This window comes from Chelonia mydas, chromosome 26 (assembly GCF_015237465.2).
Source record: "Chelonia mydas isolate rCheMyd1 chromosome 26, rCheMyd1.pri.v2, whole genome shotgun sequence".
NCBI classification, from domain to species: Eukaryota; Metazoa; Chordata; order Testudines; family Cheloniidae; genus Chelonia; species Chelonia mydas.
Genome location: NC_057859.1, coordinates 4,255,206 through 4,279,044, shown reverse-complemented (window position 1 = coordinate 4,279,044; position 23,839 = coordinate 4,255,206). Strand labels below are relative to the sequence as shown.

The 23,839-nt window shown below is 48.3% G+C and overlaps 2 protein-coding genes and 1 non-coding gene across 3 annotated transcripts; 2 read left to right on the top strand and 1 right to left on the bottom strand.

Annotated features, from left to right (window-relative positions):
- The first annotated feature begins 4,824 nt into the window (after window positions 1-4,824).
- Window positions 4,825-13,904, top strand: MAK16 (MAK16 homolog). Its single transcript, XM_037886276.2, has 10 exons — window positions 4,825-4,978; window positions 6,432-6,481; window positions 7,114-7,223; window positions 8,669-8,733; window positions 10,184-10,335; window positions 10,696-10,750; window positions 10,850-10,924; window positions 12,140-12,254; window positions 12,988-13,046; window positions 13,545-13,904. Exons 1-10 carry the CDS (start codon window positions 4,964-4,966, stop codon window positions 13,752-13,754), a joined length of 906 nt encoding a protein of 301 aa, XP_037742204.1. The 5' UTR covers window positions 4,825-4,963; the 3' UTR covers window positions 13,755-13,904.
- On the bottom strand, window positions 13,864-20,894 carry TTI2 (TELO2 interacting protein 2). Its single transcript, XM_007066315.4, has 7 exons — window positions 19,421-20,894; window positions 18,072-18,258; window positions 17,132-17,224; window positions 16,217-16,404; window positions 15,993-16,136; window positions 14,532-14,691; window positions 13,864-14,010 (listed from the first exon to the last, which is right to left on the bottom strand). The coding sequence occupies exons 1-7, from the start codon at window positions 20,095-20,097 to the stop codon at window positions 13,930-13,932; spliced, it is 1,530 nt and encodes a 509-aa protein (XP_007066377.2). The 5' UTR covers window positions 20,098-20,894; the 3' UTR covers window positions 13,864-13,929.
- Window positions 20,895-21,156: 262 nt separating this feature from the next.
- LOC114020987 lies at window positions 21,157-21,255 on the top strand. The gene has a single exon (XR_003565685.2). It is a non-coding gene; the product is annotated as a small nucleolar RNA U13 (small nucleolar RNA).
- The last annotated feature ends 2,584 nt before the right edge of the window (window positions 21,256-23,839 follow it).

Sequence of the window (23,839 nt, the reverse complement as noted above, 5' to 3'; positions counted from 1 at the left end):
TGATGGTATTTGCTGTTTGTCAGCGAAGATGGAGATCTTTGCCCTGCAGCCATTCGCACGTCCATTTCACTTCATAGCAGAGAAGCGTCTATGTTCTGTGTCTGTGGTAGCCTTTCACTTTATAAACTATATTACATTTCCTGTTGTTGTTTTTTCATGCTCCAGTGACAGCTGCCCTTTGTGGACTAGATTAGGGAACAGGAGCCTTTCCTTCCTTGCAAATTTAACCAGTCACTTGCTTAGCGGCTTCTCTTCTGGAGATAGTTAGGACCAAATTTGCAGCCAGCCTGAGAACTTGCATACCCAATTGTTCACCCACACAGCTGATTGTGCCCGTCAAGCTGGCTATACACCCATCTTGCACACACTAATTCTGTGTTTGAACAAATTGAGTTTGTTGCTGAGATCCAGACAGAGAGAGAAAATAATTTGCTAGCATTTGAGAGGGTACAAGCTAAGCAGAGAAAGTGTAGTACATAAGAGTAGGTTAGACAAACACCTGTCAGGGATACTCTAGATCAGAGGTGGGCAAACTACGGCCCGTGGGCCACATCCGGCCCGTGGCACTGTCCTGCCTGGCCCCTGAGCTCTGGCCGGGGAGGCTAGCCCCTGGCCCCTCCCCCCGCTGTTCCCCCTCCCCTGCAGTCTGAGCGCACTGTGCCATGCCACCACCGCTCTGGCCCGCCGCTCTTGCCGGGCAGCGTGGCGTTGTGGCTGGCTCCGGCATGGTAAGGGGGTGGGGAGCGGGGGGTCCCGGGGCGGCAGTCAGGGGATAGGGAACAGGGGTTGGTTGGATGGGTCGGGGGAGGGCAGTCAGGGAGCAGGGGGGTTGGATGGGTTGGGAGTTCTGGGGGGGGGGCAGTCAGGGGACAGGGAGCAGCGGGCGGTTGGACGAGGCGGAGGTTTTGGGGGGGGCGGTAAGGGGACAGGGAACAAGGGGTATTGGATAGGGGGTGGGAGTCCCAGGGGGCCTGTCAGGGGTCGGGGGTGTAGATAGGGGTTGGGGCAGTCAGGGGACAGGGAGAAAGTTGGAGAGGGGGTGGGGTACCGGGGGCAGTTAGGGATGGGGGTCCCAGGAGGGGGTGGTCAGGGGACAAGGAGCAGGGGCGTTGGATGGGTTAGGGATTCTGGGGGGGGGCAGCCAGGGGGCAGGAGGGGGCAGATAGGGGGTGGGGGCCAGGCTGTTTGGGGAGGCACAGCCTTCCCTACCCAGCTCTCCATATAGTTTTGCAACCCCAATGTGGCCCTCGGGCCAAAAATTTTGCCCACCCCTGGTCTAGATAATACAGGGGACTGGACTAGATGACCTCTCATGGTCCCTTCCAGTCCTATGATTCTATTATTTTTCATACAACTGATTCTAGTCCTACTCATTCAGTTGAATATCTATCTGTCCTCGGGGAGACAAGGGAGTTCGTGGTAAACAGGAGGGAATAGCTCCCCATGGGACTGGACCTCTGCAGATACACACACACCTCACAGTTTCAGGTGCATGTCTGCTCAGTGTGGAATTAAAAAGAATCCGTCTATGTCAGGAGCTGATTGTATCAGTCGGTCTCTGTCACTGCGGCAGCTGCAATTTCCTTTTCCGAAAAACAGAGCGTGTGAATGGAAAGAACAGATATGCCCTGTGGCCAGAGCACCCTCTCCTGTGATCCTTTCACATCTGTGACACATGTCCAGAAAGGGGTTAAACATCCTGCAAAATAAATGACTCATATTCAACCCTTAAAGACGGGGGAGATAATGTTGGTGTTTTTGTGTATTTACATACATACGGGTAGTGGTCAACAATGTAATCAACAGTCCCTGTCTATGCTGTATTCTGATCATTCAGAGATCAAAAGAACATCCTAGCATTTAAATGAATTGTAAACTCGGGATATTTCTGTATTCATCTCTCTTTGAAATGTATAGCAAATCATCAGTGAACGGTGGAGAAACAGGCAATTGTCTTGTGTTAATTCGCACAGCTAAGTACCGGTGATGGACCCACTTCAAAGATGCCCTGATTACCTATTATTCCCTGAGGGCCTCCGACTCGTCAAAGAAAGCCTGAAATTGTATAAAAGATCCTTGGGTCCCAATCCTATTTATCTCATATCTGCTTAAGCTTCATCAGGGGAAGTTTGAGTCACCAGACTGAGATCCCAGTTATGCTGGAAACACCCTGGATATGATATTGGACATTGGACTATAGCCTATAAACTACATTCTAAAAGAATTCTTTGCAACTACAAAGCTCACCATCTCTGCTATGTATCTGAACCTCAAGAACTGAACTCATGTCTGTCTGTATATTGATCTTTTAGCCATTCTCCCTCTCTTTTCTTTCTTAATAAATTTTAGTTTAGTTAATAAGAATTGTCTGTAGCGTGTATTTGGGCAAGATCTGGAATATTCATTAACCTGGGAGTAATGTGTCTGATCCTTTGGGATTGGTAGAACCTTTCCATTTATATGGTGAAATAAAATTTTCAGAAATCTTCATCATATTTGACTTGGGTGGAGGCCTGAGGCTGGGTTACTTTAAGGAAACTGTGTTGTTAGCTTCTGGGCAACCAGTAAGGTAATAAAGAAGCTGGGTTGTGCTGGCTGGGTAAACCTCAGTATTCGAATATCCACCAGTTTTGGGGATTATCTGCCCCATTCTTTGCAGTTCACCCTAATTGAGTGACCTCAGCTGGCCCTCACTGGGACCCCGGTCACAACATCTCACAAGCTAAGGGCTGAGTCTGGCCAGTTCCTGGATGAGACACCTCCCTAGAAAACCCAGGTGCTGCAAAGAGCTGTATTGTGGCTCAGAAGGGGGTGTTCTTCCTTCTGAACACAATGCTGGCACGTTTTGGGGGTGGGGGGGAAGCGTATGCTACTGGAGCTGCAATTGTTCCGATGAAATGCAAAACTGACCTCCTGAGGTCATTACAATCCGGAGACTCTGTGCAAGGGCCTTAACACTGGTGTCTGACCTAGATTCGGTGCACTTCCATTCTGCCTGCTAGGCCGTCTAGTTCAACTTCACCTGGGCCTAGTATAGGATTGCTTCTTACAATCTATTTGTCAGGGCTCTGTCCCATCTGATTTTAACAGTCCCACGTGAGGAGGCTCCCACTGTTTCTTTTAGGGGGATGGTTTCATGATCTCATAGAAACTTCGCCATTTAACATTCATGCTAAATGTTCCATTGCTCTGTTTCAGCCCATTACAGCAGCCAGTTTAAATAACAAGCTCCTAGCTGATAAGACATTACAATCCCTTTATTTGGCCTTCTCCAATTGACTCCATGAATCATCCAGAGCCACTGAATACAATCAGCTGAGACTTTGGCTTTAATCCAGCCCACAACAACCTATAAGACCTAAAAGCCCAGACTTCCTCCTGCTTTTCACTGAGCTCCCTGCAGCACGCACAGGGCGGCTGCTTTCACCTGATAAGGTGGGTTATTATTATTATTAGCCAGTGGAGAGGGAGGTGGGCTCTGTCGGAGCAACAGAACAATGACAGAGAGGTAGCCGGACCTGGAGGAAGAGCCTACTGGAACATGGCTTCTCCGGGAGGCTAACTCAGAGGTGCACGTACATCTTCCCCCGATGTCAGGACTGTAGTTATTAAAGAGTGTGACAGCCCCTGGTCTCCATGAGAAGGAAAAGAAGGCATCAGCAAGAGTCAATGTCACATCCGTTCCCCTAGTACATGCCCAGATTGAACTGAGCAGTAAACTATTCCTGCCAGCCTGGAACTTTAGATGCTTTTAAATCACTGGGGTATGAGGGATGCAGAGACAGACAGAAAAGCAGGGGCTTGAGAGAGAGTTTCAAAGAGGACAAGATCAAAGCATGTGCATCAGCAAGGTGCAGACAGACAGACCGTGGCAGGCTAGCGTGGGGTAGATTCACACCACAGCTTGCCACAAACTCAGTGTTTGCGTAGAAAAGTCCTAAGGGCTGGTTGACCTATAGCAGCAACGTGGACTACAGGAGTGTGATTTCGAAAGCACGCTAATATGCTGAGTATTAACTGGTCCATGCAGACCCTGCTGGTAGGCACTAAAGGCTCCCTAGTGCACTGTAACACAGCGCGTTTGGAAACAGTCCTATGCTAAAGTGCACGAGGGAACAAACACACTAAATGCTAAACTAGGGACTCAGCAACAAGGGTACAAAGCTTAAACTAACACGTAAGGAATTTTTATAGGCGAAACAGAAATGAAAGTAGATCCTATTTAGATAAGACTTTTGGGAAATAGCTAAAAAAAAACCCACCCTTCTCATTACAGTATCAAAGAGAAAGCCCCCCAAACTCCATTTTGGAGACAGAATTAATGCCCTGCTAAAAATACCACCACCCCCAAAAAGCGAAACTAATAAACCCCAAAAGCCCTAGTTAGGCAGTTAGGGCCAATGAACCGCGGTTAGAGGTTTCGTGCTGCCATCTGCTGGCGGCAGGTGCGCACTACATCCCCCATTTTGATATTCAGGATGCGCTTTTGTCTTATTGTTCAGCGCTAACCCTGGTGTTTCTCACCAGCCCAAAGCTCTTAGACAGGAGCAGAGGAAAGACGGTGGTTTTGGAAGCCGTAGATATTGGGGTGTCCACACATAGCCCATCCCTATTCCCCCCTTTTCTGCATCACTCCCCCTCCTCTCCGCAACACCCCCCACTCCTCCCTCCATCTCCCATTCCTCCTTCCCTCCCATTAACCCCTTCCCCCCATCACCTCCCCACCCCCCCCCCCCCCCAAACAAATCCTACTCCCCACCGCTCCTTCCCCAATTCCTCCTCCCTTCGCCCCTCCCTTCTCCTTCCCCCTCCCCTCGCTTTCCCCGATCTCGCGAGAGCCCAGCGCTGGCTCGGCCCTGTGCCCTCCCACTGAAATGGTGACTCCCTGAAGCCGATCAGCTCCAGCCCCAGCCCGGCGTGGAGTTGTCTGGGAAGCCCGGAGCAGGCGAGCGGCGGAGGCGAGATGCATTCGGACGATGTGAGTCCGTGGTGGGGGTTGGTTCGGCTGCGTCCGACGGCTCCAGGCAGCTGCGTCCTAGCCAATCAGCGCCACCAAGGCAGGACTGATTCGGTTGCGTCCGGCCGCGTTTCCCTTCCCCTTGCCCACGTGGAAATCAGAGGGGTGCCGAGCATCGGGGGGCCCCGGGCGCTGAGTGGCCGGGAGGGAAGCTCACAGGTGCGAGGGCTGGCTGCAGCTCTGGGGGTGGTTGTCTCAGTCACCCCAAAGCTGGGGCTCCCTAAAGAGTCTGGGTCCCAGACCCACTCTGTGTAACCTACGGACCCACCGGCTCCCATGGGGCGCTGGCCATGCTGGAGCAGGGAAATGTGCCCTCCTCCCCAGCGTTACAGGGGGCTGCTTGCCCTAGTGGGGAAAGCAGACCCAGATCGCCCATGTGGCAGCTCAGCACATGGAGTGGGACAACACTCCCACCTCCTGCTTCCTGGCCTCTGGGGGTGGGAGAAAGGTGTGGTGATGGGCAACCAGGTCTCCTGAATGGCTGTACAGCACCCCTAGTCATAGGGTCTCCCCTCCGAGGCTTGGAAACTGGATTTCCTGCATGGCAGGTAACCATAGGGTCACCCCCAGGACTGTCCTGGGAGCGAAAGAGCACGGTCAGGACAGGAGCCTGGCAAGAGCCTGTGCTCAGGTTAGCAGGTTTGTCCAAGCAGCTCTGGCTTCATCTGTGATGCTCATGTGCTAGCAGCTGGCTGCTGCTTTGGCATATAAGGCAGCAAGTTGCATTGCTGTTGTGTGTTTAAATACTGCCTGTGATTATCACTGTACTCAACACTATTGTAATTATAACCGTAGAGCTTGGAATGCCCGAAGGCTTTACAGACTGCATAGGAGACATGGTCTCTATCCTAAAGAGCTTTGGGTTAAAATGAAAACATGTGAGAGACCCACAGGGGATGGGGTAGTAGATTACAGGAAGTTCAGATGCTGGTTTAGAGAACCATGCATCCATGTTAGTGGGTTTTAATATTTTGTTTGGGTTTTTGTAGCTGTTGTTTTACCTTATGAAAACTTATAATAACTTGTTGTGTCAGCAACAGTGCATCCTTCCTTGCTGGTGAACTCACCCCCCAAAAACAAACAAAAACAAAGAGAAAGTATGGATACATATGCTGTGCAGGCTCCAAGCTTGGTTTCCTTGCCTGTAATGTGCTGTAGTAGATCCACGTGAGTCTCAGCTCCTGGGTTCTATTCCAGGATCTTCTGCTGACTTTAACCCAGACAATTCACTGCTCTGTGCCTCAGTGTTACCATCTGTAAAATGGAAATAGTAATCCAGATCTTCCCTCTGATGTGCTGGGCGGCTTGGTTAATGAATGTTTGTAAAGTGCTGTGAGAGCCCTGGATGACTGGCTTCTCTAGAAATGCATGTGCTACCCTATGAAATGTACTAACTGACCTCTGGTTTATTCAGGTTGTCTGGGATAGTCTTGGAAACAAACAATTCTGCTCTTACAAAATAAAGTGAGTATTTCAGGATCCAGCTCTGCATCTTGCTCTTCAGATTCCAATTTGAGACCCAGGTTGCTACTGGGCGGATGACTTCCTGGCTGCCAGGGCCAAGTGCTATCTGTTTCAGAGTGTCCCTTAGCGCTTTAATTTGACTGCTTCAGGAATTTGGCACATTCCAAAAGCTGGGGTGGAACCAACAATCTGGAATTAAAAGGTTAGGAAGCTCAGGGTGTATCTACCCTGGAATAAAAGACCCACAGCATGGCCGTGGCTGGCTCAGGTCAGCTAACGGGCTGTGGGGCTAAAAACTGATGTGCAGATTTTTGGGTTCGCACTGGAGCCTGGGCTCTGGGACCATCCCTGCTTGTAGGGTCCCAAAGCTTGGGCTCCAGCCTGACCCCAAACATCTACCCAGCAGATTTACATCAGCTGACATGAGCCAGCCGCTTGTGTTTGTCTGTAATGTAGACACACCCTGAGTGTCTCTGTGACTCAGTTCCCCCATCTATAAACTGGAGATGATAATCCTTCTCTACCTGACAGCAGCAGTTGTGAAGTTTAATGCAAGAGGACTTGTACAGTATGTGAGATTCTCGGATGGAATCTTCCGTGTTAGCAGCTCATCTAAAGTCTCTTCTTTCCAGGACAAAGACACACAACTTTTGCCGCAATGAGTATAACCTGACAGGTCTGTGCAATCGATCATCCTGTCCTCTGGCAAATAGCCAGTATGCAACCATCAAAGAGGAGAAAGGTGAGACTTCTGCAGTGCCCCAGCAAGGGCCTTGCAACCTTGCACGGCCCTTCCCCTTAGTCTCTTTCACTGGAATCATGGGCAGCTATTGCTCTTTCCTCTGGTTGACAGGGTCCCTTTAAGGCTTCTTTGGGTCTCAAATGCACATTGGTAAAATATCCAGCCAGACATCTGGCATGTATTAAGTAAGGTTGGTGTGTGTGTGTGTCTCTCTCTCTCCAGTGGGTTGAACTGCCCAGCTTTGTGCTTTCAGGAATTTTCTTTGTGTTCCTCTTTTCTTTTCACCTCCCCAGTAAGCTAACTGTAGGCCAGAGAGAATGGCTCAGGGTTCTAAGCCTCAGGTTTGAAGCCCCTAGACGCTCTCAGTATGTCTACACTGCCCTGGGTTAGTAGAACTCAAGTTACCAGACTCTGGGTCTGTTAACTTAGGGGTTGAGCACCTACCCTCATTTGTAACCCCAGGTTACGAATTGTTCAACCCTGGGTCCCAACCTGGGTTCCTGCATCTACACTGCATTATGCACGCTGAAGTCCAACTGCCCATATCCCAAACTTCCTTGTGCCTTCCCAAAGGGCCACTCTAGCCCTTTGTTCATGGTGCAGGGTGGGAAAACTTTACTGTCTACCAAACTGGACTGTTCGGAGGACAAAGAAAGTCAGCCTGTCGGATTGTGGGATACTTCCAGAGCACAAGTGCAGTGGGGATGCATCCAGACTGCAAAGCATTAGGGCTTGAACGCTGCGTGTCAGCTTGACTCAGGCTCGGACCCACCACCCCCAGGAAACCTTAAGTTAGCGTGGTTTGTGTATAGAAAGGAGGAGGGTTAGGTTTGAGTCTGAGTTCGAACCTTGGGTTGACACTGCAATGTAGACATTCCCTCTGGAGCCACAGGGTGGGCTCAGACCCACTCTGCAGTTCAGTTGTATGAGACCTTTGCCCTGTGTGGGTGTGAAAGCTCCGTCCCAGGGGATTTTCCTCTAAGAGTTAGTCTGCCTTGAGGTGTATGGCCTCCTGCTCCCCCTCGCCCAAACAGCTGTTGGGCAGCAGATTGCTGCTGCCCTCCGCCTTGAAGGTGGCTGCTTCTCTGTAGGGCTGTCTGTGATGCTCTTTGTGGGGAAAGATGCTCTGTGTCTGTCAGTGGTAGCCTTGGCTGAGAGTACAGCAAAGCCAGGCATACTCCATGCCAAGTGGGTGAGCCCAGGCTTGCAGCCTTTCACTTAGTTTGTTGATGTTGCAGTAGTTGAGCATGTTACCCTTTGGAGCGTAAGCCCCCCCTGTGATGAATGCTTGTGTCCGACATTGGATCCCCGCCTATATTCAGACTGGAGATCTGGGCAAGTGTCCCAGTGCTGGAGTTTTCTGCAGTGACTGGGACGAGCTAAGTTTGTCTCTTGAGTGCCTGCTGGTGGTTTGAGTGAGTTCTTGTTATTCCTCTTTCCCTTAGGTCAGTGTTATCTGTACATGAAGACAATAGAGCGGGCGGCTTTCCCCAATCGACTCTGGGAGCGGGTGAGTTAAATCCCATACCGAGCCTGAAACTTAATCTAGCAAGTTGACAGATGTTACCGTTGTTTTTTTAAAAAAAATGTTCCACTATTTACAACATATCCAAAGCATTCCTGTTTAAGCCCACCTAAATTAACCCTGATGTTTTTGTCCCTAGGTGTGGGCGGTATAAAGAGCAGGTTCTGATGGGGGTAAACATCTCAGGACCGGCAATGGGATATGGACACTTCCACCTTGGGATTGTTCTAGTCCACATTATTTTAATTTTTCTTAAACATATATTAAAAAGTGTCACCTGTTCTGGAGAGAACATATCCTCCATTGCTGAGCATTAATGCATTAATGCAGTATATTACTTGTATACTGGCCCTGCAGAACCCTTGTGTCATGGCAGTTTATGGCACTTAACCTAATGAAATGCCTTATGCCAAGAAAATATCCAACGGCAGCGTAGTCCCTGCTTTTCACAGACTATTTTACACTGACTGTTTCTTTAACACAGCGTGCCCTGGCTTTCTAGAGCCCACAGCTGGGTCTTGAACTCAGATCTCCCAATTCCCAGCTCTGCCACAGGCACTCTTTGAATCTGTCTGTGACTCAGCTGTATAACTGGGATAGTACTTGGGAAGATGTGAAGATACGATGGAGATGGAGGCTGTATAAGACACTAGGTAGAACACAGAATGGATGAATCACTGACCAAACTGCTAGGCTTTCATTGGTAATCTAACCTATGATCAATAGAATCCGAAACCAGGAATGTTTGAAAAGTGTTCCTTTGATGTAACGGCCAAGGGATTTTTTTTCTTTGAATGTGTCTGGTCTGGTTGGCTCTGGGGATTGTTAATACAGAGACTTGAACCTCTCTTTTCAAATCTGATCTGAGTTAGTCTGATGCTCAGTTCTCATCTGACTGATGGCTGTTCTTTGGCCCATCTGTAAAATGAGATGCTGGGAAATAATTCCATTCGCAAGTGTCCACGTCACAAAAGCCATCACCACAGCTGGATCCTTGTATGTAGCATCAGCAGAGAGACCAAAGATTGGATAGATGGACTACAGACTGAATTCCTTTTGTTTTAGAACACACCCATAGTCAGAGACTGGCCCTGTCCCAACGAGCTTACAGTCTAAACAGGCAAGACAGACAAAAGGGTAGCAAGGGAATGTTCCCATTTTATAGAAGAGGAAATAAGGGCCAGAGAGATTAAATAACTTCCCAAGGTCACACAGGGAGTCTGTGGCAGAGCTGGGATTAAAAGCCAGATCTTCTGAGTCCCAGTCCAGTGTCTTAACAGCAAGAACATCCTTCCTCTTGCCCGCTGGGTTTTAGAAAAAAGCCAGGGGCGGAAGTGGTCCAGCACCACAACCACCTTAAACTCCACTCCCCTTTGTGAGGATGTCCCAGAATTGCTTCTGCTCCAAAGCTTTTCACCCTCCCTCTCTCTGTCAGGTCCGACTGAGCAAGAACTATGAGAAAGCTTTGGAGGAGATAGATGAGAACCTCATCTACTGGCCACGCTTCATCCGGCACAAATGCAAGCAGCGCTTCACCAAAATCACACAGTATCTGATCCGCATTCGGAAGCTGACACTCAAGCGACAGTAAGTGATGACAGTTCACTTCCTTCCCTCTGCTCCATACCATCAGCCTGTCTGCCTCTCTTAGGGCTGGTCTATAGTTTAAAATAAATAAATAAATCATTGGGTCCATCTAACGGAATCTGTTTGAAATTAATTTAGTTATAACCCTAATGTAGATGCACTTGAACTGATTAAAACTGCACTTTTATGAGCTTAGCCTAAGTTTCCTTTAAGAGGCCAGTTTGTGCCAGGTGGGGAGCAGGGAGCATCCTGTATCGGAGGCTGGGCAGGGACTTGAATAAACATTCACTCGCTTGGTGTGCATCAGTGGCCGGTAGACTGAAATCTTCACTAACTGACCTTCTCTCTTCCCCATCACAGGAGGAAGCTTGTTCCTTTAAGCAAAAAGGTGGAAAGGCGAGAGAAAAGGAGAGAGGTAATGTGACTCTTGTGCAGCCCTGATTCTTTCTATGCTTCTGGTTTTTTTACATCTTGGAAATGAATTGATGCCAACTCCTCTTTCCCCTGGTACTAGGAAAAAGCCCTGATTGCTGCTCAGCTGGACAATGCCATTGAGAAGGAGTTACTGGAGAGACTAAAGCAGGAAACGGTAAGGGTTACCACCCCCCGTCTCCTAGCACAAAAGTGTATCCCTCTGCTAAGCTGGGGGGTGTTTACCAAGCTCATTCGAACAGCGATGCATGAGGCAGAATAGGATCCAGCCTGCTCTCCCATTGCTGTGTTGGCTCCATGTTTGCTAACAGTTCAGACTTGCTTGTGATCATTAGCTCTGCTGAGACTGGGGAGGCTGTTCTTACACAGCCACTCTTCTGCCTTTGGGGAATGCTGTTGGGAAGATGAGCTCTCTAATATTACGAGGACAGAATTATTGGTCACTGGCTCTGTACTTGTTCATAGCTGTATTTGGCTCTGAGCCTCAGTCCTGAAGTGCTGTATAATGTGACTGGCATAAAATGCATAATAAACCAGCGCTATAAACTAGTGAATAACCTGAGTAGTCTCGCCCACCTGCTAGAGTCAAACCCTTTACTTCCTCAGCATCTCTGTCTGGGCAAGGCCTCTGGCCACCTACAGCAGGGTCAGCAGAGTAAAGGGCTCTCTTGGCCAGGGCTGCAGTGCAGCCTTTAGCGTGGGCTGATGAGGAGAGCTGATTAAAAAAAAAGACACATGAGGGGGAATCACTGAAATTTGTCCCTTTTTATCATGTTAAAATATTCAGAAGTTCAGTCTTTTCCACCAATCCTAACAATCAGCTCTCTGTGTGCCCAAGGGGCAAGGCAGCTTGGAAGCTTTACGTAGCAAATCCAGCAAACCCTACTGATGCTCTGAGATTTACCCCCACCTGCCAAACCAGAAACAGGTCATGCAGTTGTGGATCAGGCGCTAGATTTCACATAGCTGGGTCACTTGGTACCTGCTGCACGTCACTTCTGGAGGCAGCGCATGATAGGGTTTGGCTACAGTGTGTGACCTGATGATCAACAGATCTGTGCAGGCTAAGATAAGGGGGTGAGTTTGGAGGAGCTGACTCTCATGCTTCAGGGCATTAGGTGACCAATGCAGAGGTCAAGAAAGTAAGTCGTACCCCTCCCTTCCTGGGGCACACTGCGAGTCAGGACAGATTCCTTAAGGGCCAGTATCAAATGTGGGATAAATGGATTCTGTGGCCCATTAGTCTAATCTAGTTTGGTGTAACCTGTGTTCTTAGCCCTCCGCATGGGGTGGACCATAGCCAAAAGGAGTCAGTTCCTAGATGATCTATCTTCCTGGTATGATTTAAAGCAGGTGCTTGTTTTCCTTTCAGTATGGAGATATCTATAACTTCCCCATACATGCCTTTGACAAGGCTCTGGAAGAGCAGGACGTAGAGAGCGAAGCAGAGTCTGACACGGAGGAGAAGGAAGAAGAGGAGGAAGACGACGAGGTAATGGTTGTAAAATTCTCCCATCAGAGTGGGGCAATTAAGCCATGACTGCTGTAGTGCTGGACCCATTTTATATATATATGCACATGGGGTTGTATGAATTTTGCAGAAGAGGGATGTATATGTAGACAACTGCATATTAATATTCACTCACGTCTCCATTCTCCTCTCTCCTATTGTTAGCCAAGTACAGTGGGAGTCTGGCTTGTCGCTTTGTGCCTCGTCCCTTCCTCCTACCCCAAAGCTCTTTGCAGATGACTCCACTGTCTGTAACCTGCTACGAGTGTTAAAATCCCTTACTAGAGAATCAGTGCCAATAATTGGGGGATTTAGTCCAGAAAGTAGTCAGATTGTGGAGATACCACTGTAGCTTGCAAAAGGCAGCATGCTGAATGCTGCTTCTGCAGTTAGTAGTGTTCCCTGCTCAGCAGAGACACCAGGCAAATGCATCACTAGCTGCTGGAACTGGCCCTTTGTGAATGCTGTGTGGTGGGGAGAGCAAGTTGCGGTTAGTTCATCATTTATAGTTTTGAGTCTTCTGTGTAGCAAATGGGGAACAGTGCTACAGGCTCCCCTGTAAATTCAGCTCTGTAGAAGATGGTCCAGGACCCTGACTCCCAGTATCTGACTCGGTTGCGCACACCCTTCCTACAGTGACATTCCCCCACGCTCCAATCCTCGTGCAGTGCATCCCGTCTAGATGCTCAATTTCTGACCTGATCTCTTACAGGACGCTGACAAGAGGGAGTTTGTAGAGGTAGATGAGAGCGACCTCAGTGACTTTGAGGTATGTGAAACACCCTGATAGCCTGATCCAGCTACGCATCAAATGGAAAGGGGCATAATGCATGTGCCGTGATACAGATACCAAGAGTTCTGGCCCCGATCTTGCTCAATGATTACACTAAACCAGCTGAAGGGTTATAGCTAAACTTAGCGCATGAAGGGATGTTAAATCAATGGAATGCAGCCCTGATCATCCTGCGTTTTCAGTCCTCCTGTAACTGCCCAGTTTAGTTCCTTTTCATTCCAAACATCCTCCCCTCTGGCTGTGTTCAGAGCTGTGTTCATGTGATTAGTGTCAGAGCAATTGGATTCACATGTTGTAATATCAGACTGCAGCGTATTCATTCTGTTCCCTTCAAAGGCAGCATGGAATAGACAACAGGGAGCCAGGACCTACACGATGGGAGTAATGCATTTGCAGAGGAGTGGAGGCTTAGTTAAAGTACAGCGCTTTCAAGTCAGTATCTGTATTAACCCTCCTGTCTTCCCTCCTGTCCAGGACATGGATAAGCTGGCGACAAGCAGTGAGGAGGAGCAGGATGACAAATCCTCCAGCGAGGAAGAGGAGAGAGAGATGGCGGAGAGAACCTGTCACTCCAAATCCAAGGGCAAAGCTCCTGTGAAAGGACCAGTCAGGACAAAACGAGCCTACATTGAAATAGAATATGAACAGGAAACAGAACCTGCATCCAAATCAAAAGCAACCTGACTCCTTCGAAAGAGGGTATAACTTGAGCTGTATGCTGGACAGTGGGACTCTGTAGCTGGAGGAGTATGACAGTGTGACTTTAGCAGGGGGCATTTTGACAGGTGCAAAATCAAATTTAAATATTTTAATATAATAAAAAACAAAAAAGCAGGTTCTGGCTATTAGTAGCTGTGTCTCAGGTGTTCTCTTGCACTTGCCTGATGCATGCCCGAAGGCTACAGTTGTCACAGCTGTGGTAGATTCCTTCAAGCAGGATCTGAAAGGGGAAAAGCACAAACACCTCACTTTCAGTGCTGTGTGGCCCTCAAGCCTTCCTCATATGTTTCTACTCTCTCTTGTTAACCATCTTCATTATGTTGTAGCAACCGGAGAAGGATACTGCAAACACTGAGGCACTATGGGGTGATAGTGTCCCAGCACTTCAGTGGGTCATTTTTATATCTCCACAATTTCCTTATGTATGCATCTGAGTTACCTCCTGAGCCACCTCTGCATCACCTAGAGAAGAGGACACCTGACTGTGTCTGTCTATGTGCCTTTATAGTTACATGCTAGCCCAGAGAGCCTTACAGTTCCATAAGGGCGGTATGTTTAGCTGTCTCCCTTGACAGGTGCTGCTGTGGACATCAGGACTTTGCTAAAGGAAAACAAAAAAAAGCCCCACGTGCCCAAAGCCCTTCTACCTGATATTCTGTCTTAAAAAAAGTCAGCAGTGCTCTTTTTTTCCTTTTAAAGAAACGTTTACAGAATGGGACTTGGTTGGAGTCCTTGGCTCACCTTCACTTGCCCCTGAGAGCAGTGATCCAGCAGGATCAGGCACTCTGTGGCCCCATGGAGCAGAGATGTTTTCACTGGCTGTGTCAGGCCTCCATCAGTAGATACGTCCCAAATCATCCTCAGCAGGGCCTTGAGGAGCACAGCAAGCCTGCATGCCATTCTGTGATGGAAAACAGACACTCTGAATAAACTCTTTCCAAGCCTGTCTCTAGGACGGTGGAGAATAGGGGAAAGTGTGCCCTAAACTCTGCAGGCAGCAGGAGCCACTTACTAGAGAGTGCCTGTCTGCCATTCAACTGTGCATTGCTCTAGACTGCCATTGAGCTCAGCTGTGATCAGGACAGCAGCCTAAACTACATGCTGGGTTAGAAAACACTTCGGAGGTGGGGGCAAGAGGCTCATTTTTAAAGCAGCGAGAGTAGTTTAGCATTTGCCTTATACCACAAACGCTAGGAAATACTGCCTGACAGAACAGGGCTTATACAGTGTGTTCCCCCTCCCACTTCTATTAAGTCTCCCCCATTTAGTCACTTTGTTCAGCAATCCAGGGTCTGAATCTATAGCGTGGTAGCCTGCCGTGTGTTAACATCCCCTATGGACGTCGCTACAGTGCGGTGAAAGCCCTGCAGTACGGTATGGCTTACTCAAGTGTGCTAAGCTGCACGCTGGGACTTGGACGGTGCTCTAGCAGTGTCCACATGGGATGTTACCACACAACAAGCTGGTGGGCTGTCAATTCACAGCCTGGCTCACTGCACAGTAACCTGCCGTCTAGAGCCACCCTTGTGATTTGAACTCTCCTAAAATGCAGGCAAGTACTGTGGCCATGAGGCAGAATGACTAAAATGTTTTAATGTAACCACCAGGGGGCATTCATATTCCCTGAATACAAAGGAAACTGAGTATTAAAGATTGCATAGATAGGACTAAAGTCAATATAAAGTGCTGCTTAATTCATCCTAAGATCTACATGCAAGAAAAAGAGCCTTTGGTCCTGCATGCGGTAATTCTTCCACAGTTGCCAAGTGAGGCCAAAATGAGGACTGGTCTAGCTGTGGGACTTTCTCAACTAGCAACGCGTAGAGGGGATTTCAGTGCTGTGATAGGAGTGAGTCCTGTTTACATAGAACTTAAGACTAGAAATCCATTTTTCACACGGTTCAAAACATCTTCCTCAGATCCCCAAGCAAGTGTAGCTCAGTAAGAGTGAGAGCATTCAGGTTTTGCTTCCTATTATAGCTGTAAAAGCGGCAAAGAGTCCTGTGGCACCTTATAGACCAACAGACATACTGCAGCATAAGCTTTCGTATTGCAACCGATGAAGTGGGTATTCACCCATGAAAGCTTATGCTCCAATATGTCTGTTAGTCTATAAGGTGCCACAGGACTCTTTGCCGCTTTTACAGATCCAGACTAACACAGCTACCCCTCTGATATTATAGCTATGTCGCCTAAAGATACCTTGGCCAGCCATGCTGTATGGTGCACTTCAGTGTCTCTAATATTCCCAATCTGGCTGCTTCATCTGGACCATCACAGACCTCCAGGTATCCCACAATTACGCGCTCCAGCCTCTTCAGGTGCTGTGCTATCAGGATGCCAAGTCTGCCAAGACAAGAAAAGTCATGGAAGGAAGTTATTGTGGCCAATAAGTAATCATCGAAGGGCTAATGCACAGTTCTTACCTCTTCACAAAAGCAGGCAGGTTCCTGGCATACACTCTCCGGAGTGGGAGCCGGTGTTCTGCTTCCATGTGAGTCAGAACTAGCTGCAGGACCTCATGACAGGGAGTAGCTGCTCTGCGTTCCTGGGACAGCCGCTGCGGGGATCTCTCCAGAACCAGCAGCAGGTCCAGCAAGCACAGCAGCACCACCTGATGCAATGAGAAGCAGGGAAGGAGTCACTATGCAGCTTCTTTGGTAGTCTGAGGGCAGTGGCTCTCAACCTTTCCAGACTACTGTGCCCCTTTCAGGAGTCTGATTTGTCTTGCGTACCCCCAAGTTTCTCCTCCCTTAAAAACTACTTGCTTACAAAATGAGACAAAAATACAAAAGTGTCACAGCACGCTGTTACTGAAAAATTGCTTTCTCACTTTTACCATATAATTATAAAATAAAATTGATTGGAATATAAATATTGTACTTACATGTCAGTGTATAGTATATAGAGCACTATAAACAAGTCATTGTATGAAATTTTAGTTTGCACCGACTCCGTTAGTGCTTTTTAGGTAGCTTATTGTAAAACTAGGCAGATATCTAGATGAGTTGTACCTCTAGTTAAGAACCACTGTCTTGGGGCACCAGAATGTATGTCATTCTTTCATAGCCTTTCACATCTTTGGCCTCTCTACATAGACTGTGAACAGGGGGGCCAGGAGGTGGGGTCCTTTTCTCTGTCCATTAAGGCCTAACTGAGATCCAAATTAATTTCATATGGAGGCCACTAGCCAATTGTCAGATACTAATAACCTAAGGCTAGATTAGAAAGGGTGACCTAGAAAATGGAGGTTCTATATCCCAATCCTCTGAGCTATCCATTACATTAATTAAAATCCCAGTAGGATCGATCAAGGTTTAGACTAAACCCCAGTGGCTTACTTGAATGAGCTGTGCCTCCCGTACGTAGAGGTGATGGTACAGTGCATGGTAGATAACCTGTGCCCTGTTAAACTGGTTCAAATCCGCAGCTGGCTGCAACAACAACAGAAACATCTGTGTGTAATTCAATGTGATGGAAGATACACCATATTCAGCAGTTCTGTACAAAGCTGATCACCTCAGCTCTGTTAGAAGGAACAGGATACTAGCTCTGCTGCCCTTCACAATACAGGGAGAGTGCAACACCACATCTGTGCTTTACAAACCAGGGCTATTAAAATACTCCTCCAAACGACATACCGCAAGCAAGGAGTGCTGTTTGTTTAATGCTTAGAGGGAATTGGGAAACAGGCCACGAGTTCTATTTCCATTACTCACCATGTGGCCATAAGTCTGTACCTTTTTTTAAAAACCATCTTTTATAGCTGGGTGCATATTCACCAACCTTGCAGGAGGGGGAGATGGTAAATGTATTTGAGTCTATAAAGTGCTTTGAGATACTAAGTGAAAGGTCTAGAGAAAAGCAAAGTGTTATTATTAATAAACCGAGTTCCTGCTCCTGCTTAAGCTACAAAACCGCACACAGCAGCACTGCTGGAAAACCCCCACAAAACTAACTTTAAAGTAATTAGGAACATATGTGGAAATATTTTAAGATTTGCCCAGCATCTTATAAATAGCCCCGATTAGCATCCACCTTTTCATGAGTCACACACAGATGGATATGAATATTTTCCAGCTGCCACTATTACTGCAGTTTGAACACTAGAAAAATGAAGCTGAGAATTGGTGTGCCATGTCCAGTCATCTTGAGAGTTAACAGCATAGCCAGGAATCCTGACTCAAGAATCCTCTGCTCTAACCATTAGACCACAGTTCCTCCTTATGTTTGCCTGTGGCAACATGGTCCCTCCTCCTCCCAGCAGTGATCTTTCCTTACCACATTGAGAATGATATGATGCAGGCAGCACACACCCAGGATTTTATTCTCCTCCTGGTAATCATCTGAGAGGAGCAGTGATGGTGGGAGGACACTCTCCAGGTGACGGCTAAGCCATGGCCGGGTGACTTGACGCAGCGTCCAGGAGAACACATGCTTTGTGGCAGGGTTGTGCTTCCACGTTTCTCTGGAAAAATGCATAAAGCAAACATTACCCTAGTGGTTTCACTGCAGCATCGCACCACAAGATTCAGATAACAGACCAGGACTAGCACGTGGTTAGGGCAGACTTCTGTTCTTTTTTATATGCAAACCCTTTCCCCCTTTAGATCAAATAGTTTCTTGCTCTCTAAAGAGTCTTTGACACTTTAACCAGCAAAAAGGTGACAAGGCAACTAGCAGCAGAAAGAAGATTCCAAGTACGTAAAACATTAACACTAACATTTTCACAAGAAACCACAAATTATTATTATTATTATTTTAACTATTTACATGTTTAGGAAGTTTTAAGAGGTTTACAAATCCTTGCCATGTAAATATCAGACACATAACAATAATCAATCATTGCAACAGTGACTTTTGTTTAGATTAGAGAAACATTATACAGTAATATAATCATCCGTTCTCTCTATTTAACTGTGTTACCATATTACAAAGTCAGCATCTTTATGCTACCCATGACCTGTTGTTTCTGTAGCCACTGGGTTTGGGTGCCTTAGTTTTGGAGTACACCTTTGAAACCCCTTGGGCCTGCTTTTCTGCAGAGCTCCCATTAACGTCAAGGAGAACAAGTGCACGAACAGGCCCCAAACAGGTACACTGTTTATTTCAGTAACATGTGCTGAATAATTACCAGGCCGGAGGGGCAACCAGCAACTTCTGCTACTGGGGCAGATGTGCATACAACTTGTGGGGGTGGGGGTGAAATCCAATGTTTGGCTAATTGATTCTCCCCAACCTAGGCACCCACACTGATCCCAGCTACTTGCCCAATCTTCTCAGTAAAGCTTAGACACTAACAAATTTGTTTGAGCATAAGCATCCGATTAAGTGAGCTGTAGCTCACAAAAGCTTATGCTCAAATAAATGGGTTAGTTTCTAAGGTGACACAAGTCCTCCTTTTCTTTTTGCGGATACAGACTAACACGGCTGCTACTCTGAAATCAGTAAAGCTTGTTCACTGAACTATTTATTCCTGAAATCACAAGTGTCTCAATAGATTCAGAACTTGACCACAGTCAGGCAGTGCCCCTCACCTCACTGCAATGCTCACCGGTATCTCCAGTCCTTTGACCCACTAGTGCCAAGCCTCACCAAGCAAACCCCCCCAGGCTAGTGATCTTACTCACTTAGTCAGCTCTGGCTTCAGGAGTCTCATCACGGCAGCAAACCTCCCTTCCTCATCTTCGCTTCCTCCCTGGAGGAATTCAGGCACCGACTCACAGCCTGCGACCTGAACTAGCAAGGTCAGCAGTTCCTGTGCTATTGACCGAGACCTCAGGCTGGTCCACGGCTTCTCTGCATGGTGTGTTGCAGCAAAGATGTAGATCAGTCCTAGGCAATGTGGCAGGACCTGCCTCACCACCACAGCACCCAGGGACTTGGATCCCTTGGTAGCTTCCACTTTAGCAAGGAGGCTAAGAAACACCAAGCCAACGTCTGCTGTTCTATCGGCCACTGTGGTGTAAAAGCCATCACTGCTGGGTGGGCCGCCGGTGTCTGACTTCTGCTTCGGCAGAGCCGCATAGTGGCTCAGCGCAGCCACCAAGTCCCCCAGCAACTTGGGGGTTACATTGGGGTGGCAGCCCCCAAACAGCCACTGGCAATCTGCAGCCTCGAAGAGCGCATGCAGGTCTCTGACCATCCCTGCCTTGACACTGCTGCTGACTCCCTCCGCTGAGAAAAGCGACAAGATTTGGGAGAGAACCTGCTCTGCTGGGGGGGCAGTGACAGCTGGGCATTCGGGGTCTCCCCTGTCTGGCGGGCTCTCCAACTGCAGGGATTTCAGCAGGCTGCTGAGCTCCATGGTGCTGATTGAAGAGACACCCCCGCCCGGCCCGCTACCTTTCCTACACTGATCCTAAGTCCTGACCACAACCACCCCCCTACACGCTGTCCCTCACTGATGGACCCCACACCCTGACCCCAATCGCCTCTCCCTATACTGACCCCTGGCTCCACCCCCTCCACTTACAGTTGGGGGGGGGCAGTGTAACCCTTAAATCCTGACCACACCCCCTCTGCTACACTGATCCTAACCCTGCATCCTGACTCGCCCAGGTCAGCCTGGCACCCCCCCAGGAAATGTCTTCAACAGCAGGGGAAGGAAAAGACCCTCCCACCCTCCACTGGGCCCTCGTGCCCAGCCCTGCCCTGGGTACAGAAAAACTACCGGGGGGGGGGGGGGGTGGCTATAATCACCAGTCCTGGCCCCCGTCCTGTGGGGGGGGGGAGCTAGAGCCCCCCCAGGGCACTGAGTCTCCTCCTGAGAAGGGGGAGGGGCAATCTCCCTTCAGCAGGGTGGGGGTACCAGGTGCCCCCCCTTGTTCAGGGCAAGGGGTCCCGTCCCCACCCCGGGTGCAGCCCCCCCCCCGCGGGCGTGAGTGGGAGACCCAGCTCCTGCCGGGGCTGCACGGCGCCCAGACCCCCGACCCCTGCAGCCCAGGGCGGGGGGATCCGCGCTCCCCAGGAAACCCCCTTTCCCCCAACTGCCGGAAACCACGCCGCCCTCCCTGCCTTTCCCAGCGCTGTCGCAAAACCCTCCCTCCCTTCCACGTGGGCACAGCGCGGCCGTAAAGGCGGAGAGCGAGCCGCGCTCGCCGGAATGGCGGGGAGGCGGGGTCTGGAGGTGCATATATTAGCATGCGTAATGAGCCGGCGGCTCCGGCTCCGATCCTGCCCCGCCACGGGGGCCCGGATAGGAAATAAGGGCCAGCTGGAGCGGGACGGGGCTGAAAACCGCCTCTCGTTGCGGGAGAAGGGGAATCCAGGGGCAGCCCGGGCTGGGGGCGGGCACGCTCCGCTCGCCCTGAGCTGTAAGCCAGTGGCGTGGCCTGGCCCCCCCGAGCGCTGCGGCGCGAGGTTGATCCTTCAGGTTCTGACGTGTGATGAATGGGGTTTGCACACGGCTGTGTGAGATGTGCCGTCCTTCTCTGTTACGACGGGGCACAGAACCCATCTGACCGGAACCTGGGGGGGCAACCAGTTTCGGGGCGTGCCTGGGGGGGCCAGTCCTTTGTGAGTTAGCGGGGGCGGGGTGGTGCTCCCGTGTACTGTTGTTGCTTCTGTGTTACTTTGTCTTTAGAGAGCCTGGCAGGCTCCAAATCGGTGTGCGGAGTTGTTAAATGTTACACAAAAGCAAGGTTTTGGTATGGTTTTGTTTCCTTTTGTGTGTGTTGCCAGAGCGCTACTGGGTGCTCTAGAAATACTCTCAAACAGACGGTAATGCTCTTTGTACCCTATGTATAATGTGCTCTTTGGACACTATTTTCAAGTGTGATTCCTAATTTTGGGTGCCTAGCTTGACATGCTTTAAAGGGGTTGATTTTTGCTTTTGGGGAAATCGGGTGTATTTTGTATGCTTAACTTTGGGTACAAAATGACTAGTCATTTTAAAAAATCATGCCCTGGATTTGCAGAAGTCATTTTTATGACCAGGGCTGACTATAACTCTTGTTATGCCTTGAGGTAACAGGACTTATTTTATCAGGACAAAAAGAAAAGGAGTACTTGTGGCACCTTAGAGACTAACCAATTTATTTGAGCATGAGCTTTCGTGAGCTACAGCTCACTTCATCGGATGAAGCTGAAACTTTATCAGGATACTGCATCTTTTTATCTAACTTACAGAATCCCCCTGTGTTTCTTCTGAAATGAGTACAGAAAACAATATATGAGTACAGTCTCTGCTTATTCACCTCAAAACTTTATGTAGGTGGCTATGTAGTCTTCTTTGCTAATTATGAAACTGTTATAGACAGGAGATGTGACCTGGCTGAAGTCTTAAAAGCCAGCTGCAGTGTTGGGAATAGAACTCAGGAATCCTGCCTCCACTGTACCAGACCAAGTGTAAAATTTCAAACTGCCTAAATTCCATTATCAAAGGTGACTTATTTTAGCAAATTGGGATTTAGACACTTTGAAAATTTTACCCAGACTCTGGATTGGTAGCTTCTGGATTGAGAGCTTCAGCTCTCACAGTGACCTGCTTTGCGATTGGGCAAGTTACTTTCCCCATCTGAAGCCAAGTTTCCTGTATGTAAAGTGGAGATAACAATACTTAATTTCCTCAGAGATGCTTTGCTATCGATGGATGATGTAAGGGGAAATACTATCGTATCTAATTACTGGATAGGTTTTTGGGACAATGCCAGGCAACTGAGAAATCCCAAGGAAGTGGCGTAGTTGCTGAGCTAACCAGACTTCCTTCCATGTGTCTGATGTGTGACTTTTCCTGTTGCGCCCGACAGATGGCAGTAGGGAATGCATGAAGTGAACGTTCTTATTAAAATTGCCAGATATCTCACAACAATACGTTTACAGAGTTGTATTTGGAATGCTTTGTGCATCAAGGACTAAATGATCTCTGCCCCATGGCCCCCTTGGTCTCTCCTGTCACACCAGCCCCAGAGAACAAAGATGGAATACAGAGGTGGGATAGAGGTACAGATTTTATGTCCCTGCAATTTATCCATCAGCCACTAAACTCTGATTTTACTAGCCTGAGAGAAATGGCCTAAGAAATACCTAGGGACTCAGAGCTAGAGAAGCATCTGTCAGGCTTTAATTGCATGGCTCAGGGAAACAGATCTACCTGAGAAATAATACGATGTTTGATCAAAACATAACACACACTCACTGGGTGGCAGGTGAGGCGTCCCTGTACACATCCATTCTTCTCATGCTGTGGCTGTGTTTGTGTGTGTGTCATGAGCAGATGACCTATGCAAGCTCATGAATTGCAAGACGTAAACATCCTTTGGTGGGGCTGGAAACAAGTAGCTGTGCTTAAACTCTGTTTTCTTACTGATCCTTAATGGTATTCACCTTGTGGTCTGAAGAATGAGGATTCATAACCCATGCCTTTTTGTCCCTCCCACTGTCACTGCAGTTTAAGATATAAGAATGGCCAGACTGGGTCGGACCAAAGGTCCATCTAGCCCAGTATCCTGTCTTCTGACAGTGGCCAGGGCCAGGTGCCCCAGAGGGAATGAACAGAACAGGGAATCATCAAGTAATCCATTGATGCCCTGTAGCCCATTCCCAACTTCTGGCAACCAGAGGCTAGGGACACCATCCCTGCTCATCCTGGCTAATAGCCATTGATGGACCTATTCTCCATGAACTTATCTAATTCTTTTTTGAACCCTGTTATAGTCTTGACCTTAACAACATCCTCTGGTAAACAGTTCAGACTGACTGTGCTTTGTGTGAAAAAATACTTCCTTTTGTTTGTTTGTTTTAAACCTGCTGCCTATTAGTGTCATTTGGTGAACCCTAGTTCTTGTGTTATGAGGAGTAAATAACACTTCCTTATTTACTTTCTCCACACCAGTCATGATTGTACAGACCTCAGTCATATCCAATGAGCTTTTATTCAAATAAATGTCCAAGTGATGTCTAGATCATCCTAAGTTATTTAATATCCCGCAGCAGTGAGTTTTACCTGTGATGTAGATGTTAACATTGTGAAAAACATTCCTGTTTGTTTTGAAAAACAAAAACATTGTGAAAAAATTCCTGACCAGCTCTAGATGTTAACTTATTTT